The following is a 14,410-nucleotide window of genomic DNA, read 5'->3' as shown; positions in this document are numbered from 1 at the left end:
TTCACTTTATTTATAATATTCACTTTCATAATAATTTATATCTCTCTAACTTAAAAATAAATCATATATATATATATATATATATATATATATATTATGTGTGCTATATAGTGGTTATAGTACGGATATATTGAATGGATATGGAGGTCTTATTGTCTTTTAAAGGTCATTATCTAGTTTCGTAAGTTAGTTTTCTATTTTTTTATCTAGTTTCATGTATTTTAATGCATTTGATGTATGGATATGTCGCATGTATAATTTGAATATCTTTTTAAGTTTTTTACTAATGAATGCTTATAATGACGAACCCCGATTATGGTTCTATTATTTATAGGTACAAATAAAACTTTTTGAGCCGTAAAAAAGTATAAGATCTTCTAAAACGATATTCTAAAAGGTAAGAGAAGTTAAATGTATTGTTTCAAAAGTTTATGTAATTTGTTAAATTGTTTTGGTATGCTGTAATTATATGGAATTATGATGGTATTTGTTTTAATTTTTGTGACAGCATGTTGTATGACAAGTTGAATTAATAATTGGTAATATGATGTATATTATGTTGTATGCTTGTGAATTGGTTTTGGTTGAAGTACTTGATGTAGCTGTTATGGAGTATGATGACACAAAAAACTGATGTAATATTATGAAGGAGAAAATATGTTGATTTGTAGGTTGGTTTTGGTCTAAAAGCAAGTTTTGATACGTGAGATTTTGAGGTAATGGTTGAATGGGTGAAATGGATGTTTGTGGTGTGTTTTTAGATCATTTAAAGCTTGTATAGACCTTTAGTTAATAAAAAAAATCTGATATTGAATTGCCAAGTAGATAATAGGTTGCGTTTAGGTTGTTTTTTATTTATTTTTAGGGATTTTAACAAGTGAAATCTTGAAGGAATGGTTTTATGATTGAAGCTCTTGTTTGGAGTTTACCTTGAGGTCATTTTGGGCTTAGTTGGCTAGTTAGTGTATTGGAAAATATGGTTTAAAGCATTAGAATTAAGATTCATGAGTTTTAGTTGTAGGTTGATTGATTGAACCTTGATTTTTGATTAAATAATCAAATTGGTATATAATTTAAGTTATAAACAAGTTTTATGAATCGTTCCCATTGAATAGGGTGTCATTTTGATCATTTGGATATGTATTGAAGTCAATCAAAGCTAGTTTTAGAGTTGTTGAATTTATGGTATAGGGTTGAACGCATGATAGTAGGGCTGAGTGCCACTTTTCCGATGGTGCTACTAGGGCTAAGCGCCATCATATTATCAATGAGTGCTACTCTTCCAATTGTGATGGGGTTGAGTGTTGGGAAAGTAGCATTGAGCGCCACTTTTTGAGTGAGGATAACATTGAGCGCCAGATTATTGACACTGAGCATCATGTGTGCAATATTGGTTTATGTTCTTTGTTCTGGTTGGGTTTTGAGTTGTATTTTTTTATGCTTATTTAATAGTATTTATTTAATTGTATGATGATGTTTACGTAAGGTTATGTATATGGTTAAGTATGATGAAAACATATGGTAGACATGTATGATTATATTCAAATGAAATGAAAAGTGTGGATTTAAATATGATGTGAAAAAGGAATTCCATGGAAGAATATCTTAGTGTGGTTATGTTTTGTAATGTATTGAAATAGGGGCTCTAGGATTGGGGATGATCCTGACACTCTCAATTACCCAAATTTTAAGTAGAGATAAACGATTATGTCGTGAAGAATACAAGGAGGTTCTTAGTTTGATGGTCATTTATTGATCATAGATATTCGACAAATTAACCTTGGTGTATGTTATTGTTATGGTGGTTGTAATTGTGGTTGTTATTCTGAGCAAATTGCTCCACCATACACGTTCCTCATGAGTTTGATAACAATACATATATTTGGATGGTTGGAGTTTATGGTTGATGATATTACTTCTGCACTGTTTGAATTACATTATTGATGTATTGTTATTGTTTTAAAAGGTATGTATATTCTTTTGCTATTTTAGTTTACCATTACTTTCGTATTGTCTATGTGTGTTTGTTTTTTCTTTTGTAATGATCATTTTAATAATATAAGTTTATAATAATGTCAACTGAGAACAAGTTTTATAAAACAATAAAGTTAAGACCTAAAATTTGGTATGAGTTTTTCCTTCTTGATGATAAATTCAACATGCCTTATTTATTATGAATGTGTATAAGCTTTACACGATAAACATATATATTTAAAAGTTACATATTTTATATTTTAGTAGTTTCATAATTCTGATAAAAAAACTTAATATTTATGCCACTTGGGGTATTACAAATTTAAGCAATGTAAAAATATGATACAATTCATATTGATCTGAATAAAACATCATTAATAATTTTTTATTATCGTTATTTTGGGTGCCTAATATAAATATATATATATATATATAATATATATATATAAAAGCAATATTTTCTAATTTCCAATCAGTAAGACAACTTTTTAAGTGTTGTCATTTTATTTCTTAACAATTAAATTGGTTTTCCCAAATTGCTTCTCTTATTTCCGAAATAAACCCAGTTTCTTTGTTCTCTCTAGAGAGTGTCATCTGGTATCGTAATCTTGGCCTTGGACAGCACAAACGCAGAAACCGCGAAATTGTGCCCCAAAATCGATGAATTCGCAAAATGGTGGCGAGAGCCACCAACCTCCGCCGCTACCGCAAGGTACTAATGGATGCACACTTTTTTTCGTTCATCTTTTTCATTCCTCAACTCTTATTCGCAGAAAGAAAGAAACAAATTAGTTTCTCTAATTTGACTAAGTTCCTTATTCGATTATGTTTCGGTAATGATTTGGTTCCATAGGCGAAAAGGTTACTGAAGTGGGATGGTATGTTCTTGGTGAGGATCAACAACAGGTTGGTCCTTACGCCTTCTCAGAGTTGCGCGGTGAGTTTTTCAATATTATATACATTTTTTTTTTCTTTGAATGGTTTTGTGTTTCAAATGAACAAAGTGGAGTGGAGCTAGGGTTAGGTATTGTATATTTTTATTTTTTTTTGTTCTCTCCAACTAAGAAAGCTGAGGCAGCACTGTGTCGACTTTGAGCATACTTGTGATTTTATGTTGAAATTGAAACCTCTATTTGTGATATTTATGTTGAAAATTGACTTGGACAGAACACTTCTTGAATGGATACCTCTCCGAAAATACGTTTGTGTGGTCTGAAGGAAGGAGTGAGTGGCAGCCCTTGTCCTCAGTCTCTGACTTGTGGACTCAAATTAACCAGCAGGGATCAGATTTCTCAACTGCTGGTATGCCTTTTCTTCTCTTCCGCTTTTTATTTTTCAATGTTATTGTTGTTATTTGGGGAGCTTTAGAGTGTGACCTGTATGTAGTGTCTGCTGACGATGTTGACGAGTTTGAAAGATGGGAAAAGGAGATTAAAGAGGCAGAGGCACAGGTGGAAGGTTCAGATTTTGGATCCTTTTCTGGCAATGTTGGTAGTACTGCAGCAGGAGAAGATTCTGAGAGACCTTCGACGCCACCTGAGGGTGAAGAAGAATTTACTGATGATGATGGAACTGTATATAAGTGGGACAGGAATCTCAGGGCTTGGGTTCCACAGGTTGGTGCATGACATGTGTATCACTGTTATCATCATAATTTTTATTGTCATACTTTGTGACTAATGATGTTCTTTGTTATATTATAATTAAATGAAGATAGGTTACTAGCTTACCTAAATTTTGATGCCTTGATTGACTTTAATCAAGTTGTTACTCTGTTGAAGTTTGAACTGGTTTTTGAGGCTTACTTGATTTCATAGGGCTGATTTTACATTTGTCAAACTTATCACTTGTTTCCATTTCTGAGCATCTGAGATAGGTGACTCAGTAACACATTGCATTGAAACTATAGGCTCTTTTGTTTTAGATTCTTCCATCTGCACAAGCTACATGCATTTGAATCCCAAGAATCGAACGTTGCTGTAGTAGTTATTGTTTAGCATCTAGTGGAATTGATCCTTCATACAGCATACTCAATCCACCTTGGGCAGAAGAAAAAAAATGAAGTTTCTATCATGCTGATGGGATTACGTGTTATGTGTTGTAATAAATGGTTAAAATTGAATATTAATTTGATACTGTATACATTTCCAAAATAAATAGAATATACGTGTCTGGTAATCTGTTACTTCCTCAAACAACACTGCTTAAGAATATTTAAACAAATGTACACTTACAAACTCAGTTCTCAAAAGTTTAAACCAAACAACACTAGCTATAGGGTTCTAATGGAATCTGAAACACTCGTAAGGCAATTTATTCCCAAACCATATGAATGAATCTATTTCACTATCATTTTTATAATTAAAGTTTTAATTTATATCATAGTATTTGCTTATTCAGAGGAGTTGCAGTTACTTGTAGGATTTACTGTGTAGATGTTTTATGTTGAACTCAAGTATTAAATGATTATTGATCTTTCCTTTGAATCCATTCAATGCTTCCTCACTGTGCATTGTAGTTGCTGTTAAATATGAAATTTTGGTGGCTACTGCTGGGTACCAGATATTACATTACGAGTTCTAGGAATTCTTTTAATTCACAGGGAGTGAATACTTTCTCTTTCTCTGAACTTCTGCACAACCTGTGATAAGTGGAAAAATGCATGACAATATAATTCTGTTAAGGTGGTTTGATAGTTAGTTGTGTTTAAAAGTTTTGTATATAGGACTGGGATGTATGGAATGGTGGTGGACTGATAAAATTGTTGAGGAAATGTTTTAATTCTCCGAGTGAGAGATCTGTGTGTGAGTTAGCAATTCAGGTGCACGGGCCTTTTTAGTTTAGGTGAGAGAGAGAGAAAAGATTGATATCCATTATCCATATCAATATTTAACAGAACCACCACACTATACGAGTGTTTCTCAAGTTTTATTTTTCTTTAATGTGTTTTAATACATAAACAAGTCAGAATTTTTATGAACTGTTAAGTCTAAATATTCTAAAAAACTGAATAAAGCTGAAGTGCTTCTGTTCTGGATACTCATTTTTTTCTTTACTTGGATTTGATTACTTCTCTTTTTGGTTTAGTTTCTGCCAGTCACATTTTTGTTTTGTGTGAAATATGCTCTCTCTCTTTTTTTTTTTTTATCTTGTGAATTATGTAGTGTTTCCACTTTCCTTTCATTATAATATCAGGAAATCAGAATGTTGTGTTTTCAAAGTTGAGGCCTGTTCTACTTTTCCTGTTTGTGTGAATTCTTGAAGTAATTATTCCTATAAATCTCAATAATGCCCTTGTAGTTATTCTTCGGGCCAAAGTTGTTGATTTTTTCTTGAATGTATTTCGTTATTGGTTTTTTCTTGAATGTATCTTTTTATTGATTTTTTTAGTGTCATTGATAAAGTTATTATATCATAGGAGTATCCAACTGGAAGCACTGAGCCTTATGGGGTTGAGGATATGACCTTCTTGCAAGAGGAGGAAGTTTTTCCAACAATAACTAATTCTGATGCCTCTGAAAAAATTGAAGATAGTTCAGAATTGGTTGTTTCTGATCCTTCGTTAAAGGAAGAACCAAATGAAACAAATGAAACAAATAATGCCAGTGTGGTAGCAGGTGGAAAAAGGAAGCTTTCTGATCAACAAACTGACAAGAAGGTGCCCCTTTTCTTTGCATCTTGTGTATGTCAATGGTTTAACCACAATGCATTTTCTTATCTTTGTTGGTTTTACTTGGAAATGAGTACCTCTTTTTGAAGACAAATGGCACCTCTATTGATCTCATTCTGTTTCAGGAAGCTAATAAACCCCCTGATAGCTGGTTTGAATTAAAGATCAATACACATGTTTATGTCAATGGGTTGCCTGAGGATGTCACTACTGATGAAGTAAGTATCAACTTTTGTCTCAATTTCCCGAGTGTAAAATTTGTTGCTATAATTAACATGACAACGAGTAATATATTGCAGATTGTGGAGGTATTTTCCAAATGTGGAATTATAAAGGAGGTATGTTTCTATTCCTATATTATATACTATCCATTCTATTGTAAATTGTAAAATGATAAACAATTGGGCTCTAATTCATGTCATTATTAGTTTCTCATGATTAGAAGGATCTTAAAATGTTATATTATCTTGGTGAAAGAAAACTCTGTTGACACTATCCCTTTGTTCACTTGAATGGATTTGAGGGAGAGTGATTGAGAGGATTTGAAGATAAATTTTTTTATTGTTTATTTGAGTGAATTTGGAGGTAAGTGAGAGTGAATTTGGAAGCAACTTTTGTGAGAATTAGTATAGGATTTGATTGATGTGACAGACTAAAAAAATTTACTTCCAAATCCACTCTCACCCATCTCCAAATCCACTCAAATAAACAACAACAAAATTTATTTTCAAATCCTCTCAAATCCATTCAATCACTCTCCCAAATCCATTCAAGTTGTTAGAAGTGGACTTTAAGCCTAACTCAACCCCACAAAACCGGCTTGTAGGGTGAGATTTGCACCCACTTATATACACTGAATTGACCTTATCTCTAGTCGATGTGGGACTTCCAACACATCCCCTCACGAGGTATATACATCTCGAGCATGGGATTAGACATTTTTAATGGGTGGGTTTTAAGCCTGACTCAACCTCACAAAACCGGCTTGTAAGGTGAGGTTTGCACCTCACTTATATGTTATAAATTGACCTTATCTCTAGTCGATGTGGGCCTTCCAACACACCCCCTTCATGCTGAGGGATAGACATCTCGTGCGTGATAGTAGAAATTAAGTGGTCCGATAGCGGGTGGAATAGAAACAAAAATGTCCATTTAGAACTCGCTAGGATAGGCTCTAACCATAACTCTGATACCATGTTAGAAGTGGACTTTAAGCCTAACTCAACCCCACAAAACTGGCTTGTAAGGTGAGGTTTGCACCCACTTATATACACTGAATTGACCTTATCTCTAGTCGATGTGGGACTTCCAACACAAGTGAACAAAGCCTATAAGTTAATAGAGCAGTGACTCTACAATACTAAAAAAGATATGAATTGATATTTCTAGACATGGAAGAGCAAGTTATGCATATCATGCTTTTCCTGCTAGCATGTGGGTTTTGGTAGTAAGCACTGTATTTGTGATGAAAATTTCATTAGCTTGTCTTTTCTTCTTCTGGGCACGGGCACTTGCCAATACCCTAACCATAACTGAGTCACAATGCCCTAGCAACTTTTCCAAATTAGTTATCGCTAAGAGTACCTTGCAAGAGACTATTCTTTCAAGTTCATTATGGGGTAACAATCTGTGAATACTTGTAAAAACAAAGGACTAGCTATTTGAGGGTATTTTAACTTGGACTGGCTTCTCACGAATTCCTGATCATGGTTATCGCAAAGAGTACCTTGCAAGAGACTATTCTTTCAAGTTCATTATGGGGTAACAATCTGTGAATACTTGTAAAAACGAAGGACTAGCTATTTGAGGGTATTTTAACTTGGACTGGCTTCTCACGAATTCCTGATCATGGTTATGATAGGACCCAGAAACCAAAAGACCACGTGTGAAGCTTTACGTTGATAAAGAGACAGGAAGGAAAAAGGGAGATGCTCTGGTTACATATCTTAAGGTAATTCCCTTATTGTGCTCCCTTGTGACACAAAGCTGCAATTGTAATAGAATTTCAATTATGCTGCGATTGTAATAGAATTTCAATTATGCTGCGATTGTAATAGAATTTCAATTATGCTGCGATTGTAATATAATTTCAATTATGTTTGCATTTACTAGGAACCATCAGTGGCTTTGGCAATTCAAATTTTAGATGGAGCACCTTTTCGCCCTGGTGGCAAGATTCCTATGTCTGTCAGCCAGGCTAAATTTGAGCAGAAAGGTAACTGTTATTGGATTCTTTATATTTCCTATGACAACTTCTGACAATTATTGTTAGATATGGTTATATGCAATCCATGTCTTAAACTAATAATTTAGTATTTATTATGCCTGCTGTTGCTTGATTAAGCTTTCTTTAAACATGCAGGAGACAAGTTTGTATCCAGGCAAGTAGACAATAAAAAGAAAAAGAAACTGAAAAGGGTGGAAGAAAAAATGCTTGGATGGGGTATGCTTTGGTCTCCCAAAATTTTCAAGTTGGTGTTTCTGGATTATGACTGATTCTCAATCCCATCTTAAATTTAGCCTAATTTCCCCTTTTCGTTTATTTATTTTTTCATTAAAATACAATTTTGATTTACCTTCTGGTAAATATTTTTACCATAGATTTCTATACAGTGAGTGGGTTAAGTCTTTACATGTGCAGTAGATTCCTGGTTGGGTACTGAGCTAGGTTATCAAATTGAGATTCAACCAGTGAATCACCAAGCTAATTTTTGAATTGTGAATCTTAATTTGTATTAAATCATAAGATATAAAGACAACAAAATTACTTCAAATATATCTTATAGATGATATGCACTGTTCAATGTAATATTTTGCTCTAGAAATAAATAAAACAACTGAACCATAAGTCATATAGAAAAAAAATATTAGTTATATCTGAGTTTGTGAAGCCTTTATTTTAGAAGAAGGAAAGCAAATTAATGAAATTAATTATTGAGTTCATTTTGGAGTTAACTAATTGATATCTCAATGAATTCTATAATGTATTATTCTTTTGAATAGTGGAGCCATTGCAAGTATTGAGAATAATTTATTAAATTTTGAACTAGAATGTATTCTGTTGTGTCCTTTTCAATATGAGAAATTTAGACTGTTTTGGTTGAAATATTTAGATTAATTTTTCAGAATTATATTTCTTATTTAGCATGCATCCCTTTAATAATTTGTTTCTCATTGTATGTCTCAGGTGGTCGTGATGATGCAAAAGTTTCAATTCCAGCTACTGTGATCCTTCGTTTTATGTTCTCTCCAGCTGAAATGAGGGTTGTGCCACTTAGTTTTGCTTATTTTCTACTACAAGTGTCCATACTACTGCCTGTGGACATGGTTATATATGTCGCAGAAACAAATTGCTGCTGAAGTTTTTTTTGCTTTTGAAAGTTATGGCATACATATTTAAAATATGTACATTTTGCGATCACAGTTAACCTTTTTTTTTTTGTATTTTGATGGTCATAGATGGTAATGATTACACATTAGTAAGAAATAAGAACAAAATATTCTTTACAAGGCTTAGGCAAGTCTTGGTGTATAGTAGCTTGTAAACTTCACATCCAAACGTGCAGTCCTGAGTGCTTGGGTGTGTGTTTAGATGCCCCGCATTGGCTAGGAATGTTATCAAAATGCTCCTTTTGGGCTCAGGCTCTCTTCCCCTTGAATTAACTTTTAAAGTTGAGTTATGCTAGGTCCTTTTAATAACTATAATAGGATTTCCTGCTTTTCTCATTGTACATTCAAACTTCAATTTGCTAATTATAACTTGGTTCTTCTATTTCACACGTTGGACATTTTCTGATACTACATAATCTATGCAGGCTGATGAAAATCTGCGTTTAGAACTAGAAGAAGATGTTAAAGAGGAGTGTACAAAGCTTGGTCCTGTAGATTCTGTCAAGGTAATTGCTCTTTATTATGCCTTAAAAGATAAACAAAGTGGCTTCTCTTTCCTTTTTCTATTTTTTTCTCTCGTTTTCTAATAAATATTTCCTACCAATTAAAACAATTGAGTGAAATATACATTTATGTTTTTTTTTCTTTCTTTTTTTTTATAATCCATTTAGGCCCCACTAAGTCTGTGATATCACAGGTGCGTCCAATCTTTTGCTGGTGGGTTTAGGCGGTGTAGGCTTTAAGTAAACTTAATATTGTTTAGGAGGTGTTTTAAAATGAGGGGAGAAAAGATGAGATGTATTATCAATTTATCATGTAAATCTTGAAGCCTCTATTATTAAATTTTATGAACATATAAACTTTTCTTTTATCTATTTTTTATTATAGAATTGGAATCCTTATCTTGAACAAGAATGTTTTTAAGCTACTCCCGAACAAGAGAGTTTTTTTGAAGCTTTTCTTTGAGTGTTTTTAGAAGTTGCTAGCACTCATTGAGCCACGCGTCATGTTTTAATATCATATATTGACCATTTAATGCAAGTTTTTTCTGAAATTTCTTTTTGTTAACACAAAACATTCCCATGTCAATGGAAGTGTTTAAAGTTGGCAAATGTGAGTGCCTGACTAGTTGCCTTGGTTAAATGATATTTTTAATTCAATACATTTTAAGAGAATATAACTACAGAACTATATGTTTGATTAGTGCATCTTCATTTAAAGTCCTAGTTCCACCTGAACGCAGGGGAAACATTTAATTCTAGAGTTCATCTTTTGTAAATATTGTACCATTTCTTGCTCATGCCTCTATAGTTTGAGAGGTATAAGCTTATAGTGTACGTAATTCTTTATTACCATAACACGGCTTCGAATGAGTTATGACTTGGTTACATTCTGGTATGACAACTGCTGACGGAATTTACTTGGAAATTTTCCATATCTTCTAATTCATTTACTTGATTTATATATTTCCATAATTATGTGTGGCATCACCCCACCCCCATACCCTAGTTTTTAGAAATTTTGTTTTTTTCTACCCACTATCCCTAGTGTTTATTGTAGAAGTGTTACTACTCAAACCAATCATTTTCATGCAACTATTGTATTTGTGTTCTCTAATTTTATCTCATATTTTTCATGTTACCTGCTGGCCTTTTTTCTGTAGATATGTGAGAATCATCCTCAGGGAGTTGTTTTGGTAAAATTCAAGGATAGGAAGGATGCCCAAAAGTGCATAGAATTGATGAATGGAAGATGGTAATTAGACGCGCTTTTTATCCATTTTCTTCTTTTTCCAATATATGCACAACCTTCATATTTTAGCAACTTACTGCATTATATAAGCAACATACTCAACCTAGACATATGATGACTTTATGTAGTTGACCATGTCCAAACATGATTCTGGACATTCATAAACAAGAGAGGGTACTATTCAAAAATTGTTGTTGAAACACTGGGAGAAACTTGAGGTGGTTATTAAAAAAATATATTTAACACATGGTTTTAAAAATTGGTAACCGCATGCAACATACTCAACTCAACCTAGGCATGATGACTTTCTGTAGTTGACCATCTCCAAATCTGATTATAGACATTCACCAACAAGAAAAGGTACTAATAAAAAAATATTGTTGAAAGATCAGGGGCAGAAACTGGGGTGGTTATAAAATCCATATACTTTAGTTTAATTATATGATTCAATAGTAGAAAAAGTAGTTTCCCAAAATTTGAAAGCTTGCCGAGTAAAGGAGTCAATTTTAAGCTGCTAAGTGTTAGCTCATGAAATGATTTTATATCTTGGTATATTAACAATGGACTTCCATCCCATTGGTTTTGTGTTGAATCCTTTGATGCCCATACTACCTTATATTTAATATTTTAACAACTGAAATATTACATCAAGTTACTGATCAGAAAGATATAATATATTTGTATTTTTTGTATTCTTCACATTTTATTGAAAAACAAGAGTAGTTGGGGAGAATTGTTTGCCTTGCGTACACAATCAATTTTATTATGTTAAATATGCATTAAGGTCAAAAGCTAATGGTGGACTTGTTACAGAGCTAGCTATCATTAGTATATATTATCCAACTTAATGATTATTTTAGAAATAAAACACGTAATAATAAATCCAGACTACTATTCTAACGATTGTAGAATAGTACAGTTCTTCTCATCATGTTGAAAATTACTTAAGTCAGTTTGGTACGAAAGCACAAATACAAAGAACGATGATATATTGGGCTTGAAATTTCAATTTTAGAGTTAGCCAGCCTCTCCTGTCAATTCTTCAATAAAAACTATATCTTCAGCAAAAAGCATACGTCTAAGCACATTTATTAGTCTAGATTAAATTAGTAAAGACATTGAGCCCTGAAGAAAACCTATCTTTATAGAAGACTCCTCCAAGAGTTCTCACTCTAGTAGCTATCCAACAAATATGTCTTGCATAGGCTTGATATTAGTCTAACTAACACCTTTCTTTTTCAAATTCTTCGTTTTTTTTCATGATGTGTAAATATTTTTCTTTGCCTCTGCGTACCTTTCGCAAAAAAGATAAATATATTATATTGTAGATGTTGACGTGAATTCAGATTGATTCTCCACAACCTTAGTCTCTCTTAATATATGTTTAACCACCTTTTCCCATTATTTGTAATGTGTCTTGTACATTTTATCTCTCTGTAATTTACAGAATTTTAAATATCTCTCGTTCTGATACATAGGATATAAAATGTTGCTCTTTCATTAATTTGTCATTTTCTTTTATCTCAAAATGTCATTAAATAGTTTAGTGAGCCAAATGATACTTTGTTCTCCCAAGCATTTCCAATGTACAATAGGAATACCATTAGGATAAAAACTTTATTATTATCCATCCTCTCAATGTCTCTCCAACTTGAATTCAGTGATACTAAGCCAACTTTTGTTTGTTCTTTAGATTTTTAATTATTCCGCATCAGAGGCTCATCATTGAAAGTCTTATAAGAATAGTTGTCCCTACTCTCTTTGATATCGTAATCTGTTTAAGAGATCGTACTTGGTTCAAATCTCATGATTTCCTTTCCCTATTCTTGGTTAGTTGATATATCTTAATGTTTTTCATTCTGTCTTGAGACCTCAGTAAAAGTCCTCATAGCGGGCAGGGCCACATTGCTATAGCAACGCAATTTAAAACCCCTAAGTGAAACATTATCATTTTGTTTAGGTACATTGTCTGAATTCTTGCTCTTCATATTATGGTGTTAAAACAAATGTTCAGGTTTAAAATGTGTTGAAAGTGTTAAAGAATAGTTTCATTTGAAATTGCTTTTACCTTTTCTTTTCTTTTATTTCTCTTTTGTATCATCATTTACCTTTTCCCGTGTGTTTCAACTCTTGTCATTGTTTTCCTCATTTATTTTATCAGGTTTGGTGGTAGACAGATACATGCCAGTGAAGATGACGGTTCAGTAAACCATGCATTAGTCCGGGATCTGCAAGAAGATGCTATTCGACTGGAGCAATTTGGTGCTGAACTTGAAGGTGACTGAGGCGAGGACAATAAGTGAATAACATTGCACCAGATTAACAGTTCCCAGCAAGTCCGGACCAAGGAATATTTCCCAGTGGCTAGCTTTTGGATTACTTGGTCATCACTTTTCTCAGTTTTGCAATGATATAGCAGTTTTCCTTATGCAATTGGGAGAGGAAAAAGAATATACATGAGAGAAGTTACTGATTTGGCTAGCTCACCGTATTTGGAAATTTGTAATATACCCTGCGTGCTGTATTCAGTTATTCCAGGTTATGATAATGCAGTTAACTTTAAACTTTTTAAATTAATTTAATTTATCTTAAGTTTCATCCTAAATAAACTCACATATTTAGTACCACATGGATACAATATGACATGGATACGATAACACGAAATTTTATTAAAAAGAAATAGCATTATGATACGCCATGTATACGCTTACAAGAATTTATAATATATTTCAGATAAATTCAGCTGTTGTTAAAAAAATTAGATTTTGATTCCTTTTTATTAATTTATAATTATGACGGTTATAATTTAAAAATTTATCATAACAAAAAAAAATGTATTGGATAATTGTATCAATAGTGTCCGTTTCCTCATCTATGTTATCAAAATTTAGAAACAAAACATAGTTTCTAAATTTGGATCATTTGGAGAATTTTACTATTTCAAGAAACTCAACACCATAGTCATTTGAATATGTTTTTCCAAATATGAACATAACTTTATCTTTCCCTTTTATACAATATTAATCTTTTCTATGTACATAAAGTAAATATTATGCCATTCTAGATATACTCTTGTTTCTCTTAAAATATTTAAAAAAAATAAAGGTTGGACACACTTTTAGTATTTGTATGCATTTAAAAAATGTTTAAAAATATTGAAGTTCATCAGAAGAAATTAAAATAGTTATCCAATACAGGTGCAATATATATATATATATATATAATATTAAGTAAATCTAAGAAAGTTCTGTATATCAAAATATCATTTCTTTTAATGTTTTTATGTAGTTACAATTTTTGTTATGAAACCTAGATTCTTCAAAAATAAACAATATATATATATATATATATAATATATATATATATAAATTATTTTGATAAATATATATAATATAAAAAAATTATCTTTTATGATTATTTTAGTTTTATAATAAGTTAAATGAATATAAATTTATATTATTTGTGAAATAAATATAAATATGTGTTATTTTATCATTATTTTGACATTCAATAACATATTATTTATTATTGTATTGCATTTGTGCAATTTCTTTCACCAGAAAAAATATGCATAGTTAATGGTGCCAAATATCGATAATGGTATCAGTGTAGAATAATGGAAGT

General features: G+C 31.9%; 1 protein-coding gene across 1 annotated transcript; it reads left to right on the top strand.

The window, feature by feature from the left end:
* The first annotated feature begins 2,506 nt into the window (after window positions 1-2,506).
* LOC148193029 (uncharacterized) lies at window positions 2,507-13,359 on the top strand. The gene is made up of 14 exons (XM_088099034.1): window positions 2,507-2,686; window positions 2,828-2,911; window positions 3,142-3,276; window positions 3,361-3,590; window positions 5,393-5,632; window positions 5,770-5,862; window positions 5,944-5,982; window positions 7,506-7,595; window positions 7,757-7,859; window positions 8,007-8,087; window positions 8,832-8,908; window positions 9,460-9,540; window positions 10,698-10,789; window positions 12,948-13,359. Exons 1-14 carry the CDS (start codon window positions 2,635-2,637, stop codon window positions 13,069-13,071), a joined length of 1,521 nt encoding a protein of 506 aa, XP_087955160.1. The 5' UTR covers window positions 2,507-2,634; the 3' UTR covers window positions 13,072-13,359.
* The last annotated feature ends 1,051 nt before the right edge of the window (window positions 13,360-14,410 follow it).

The sequence above is a fragment of the Vigna umbellata genome, chromosome 9, assembly GCF_029865625.1.
Source record: "Vigna umbellata cultivar VRB3 chromosome 9, Vumbellata_1.0, whole genome shotgun sequence".
Taxonomy (NCBI): domain Eukaryota; kingdom Viridiplantae; phylum Streptophyta; class Magnoliopsida; order Fabales; family Fabaceae; genus Vigna; species Vigna umbellata.
The sequence above is the reverse complement of the archived record's forward strand: the minus strand, read 5'-3'. Positions and strand labels throughout refer to the sequence as shown.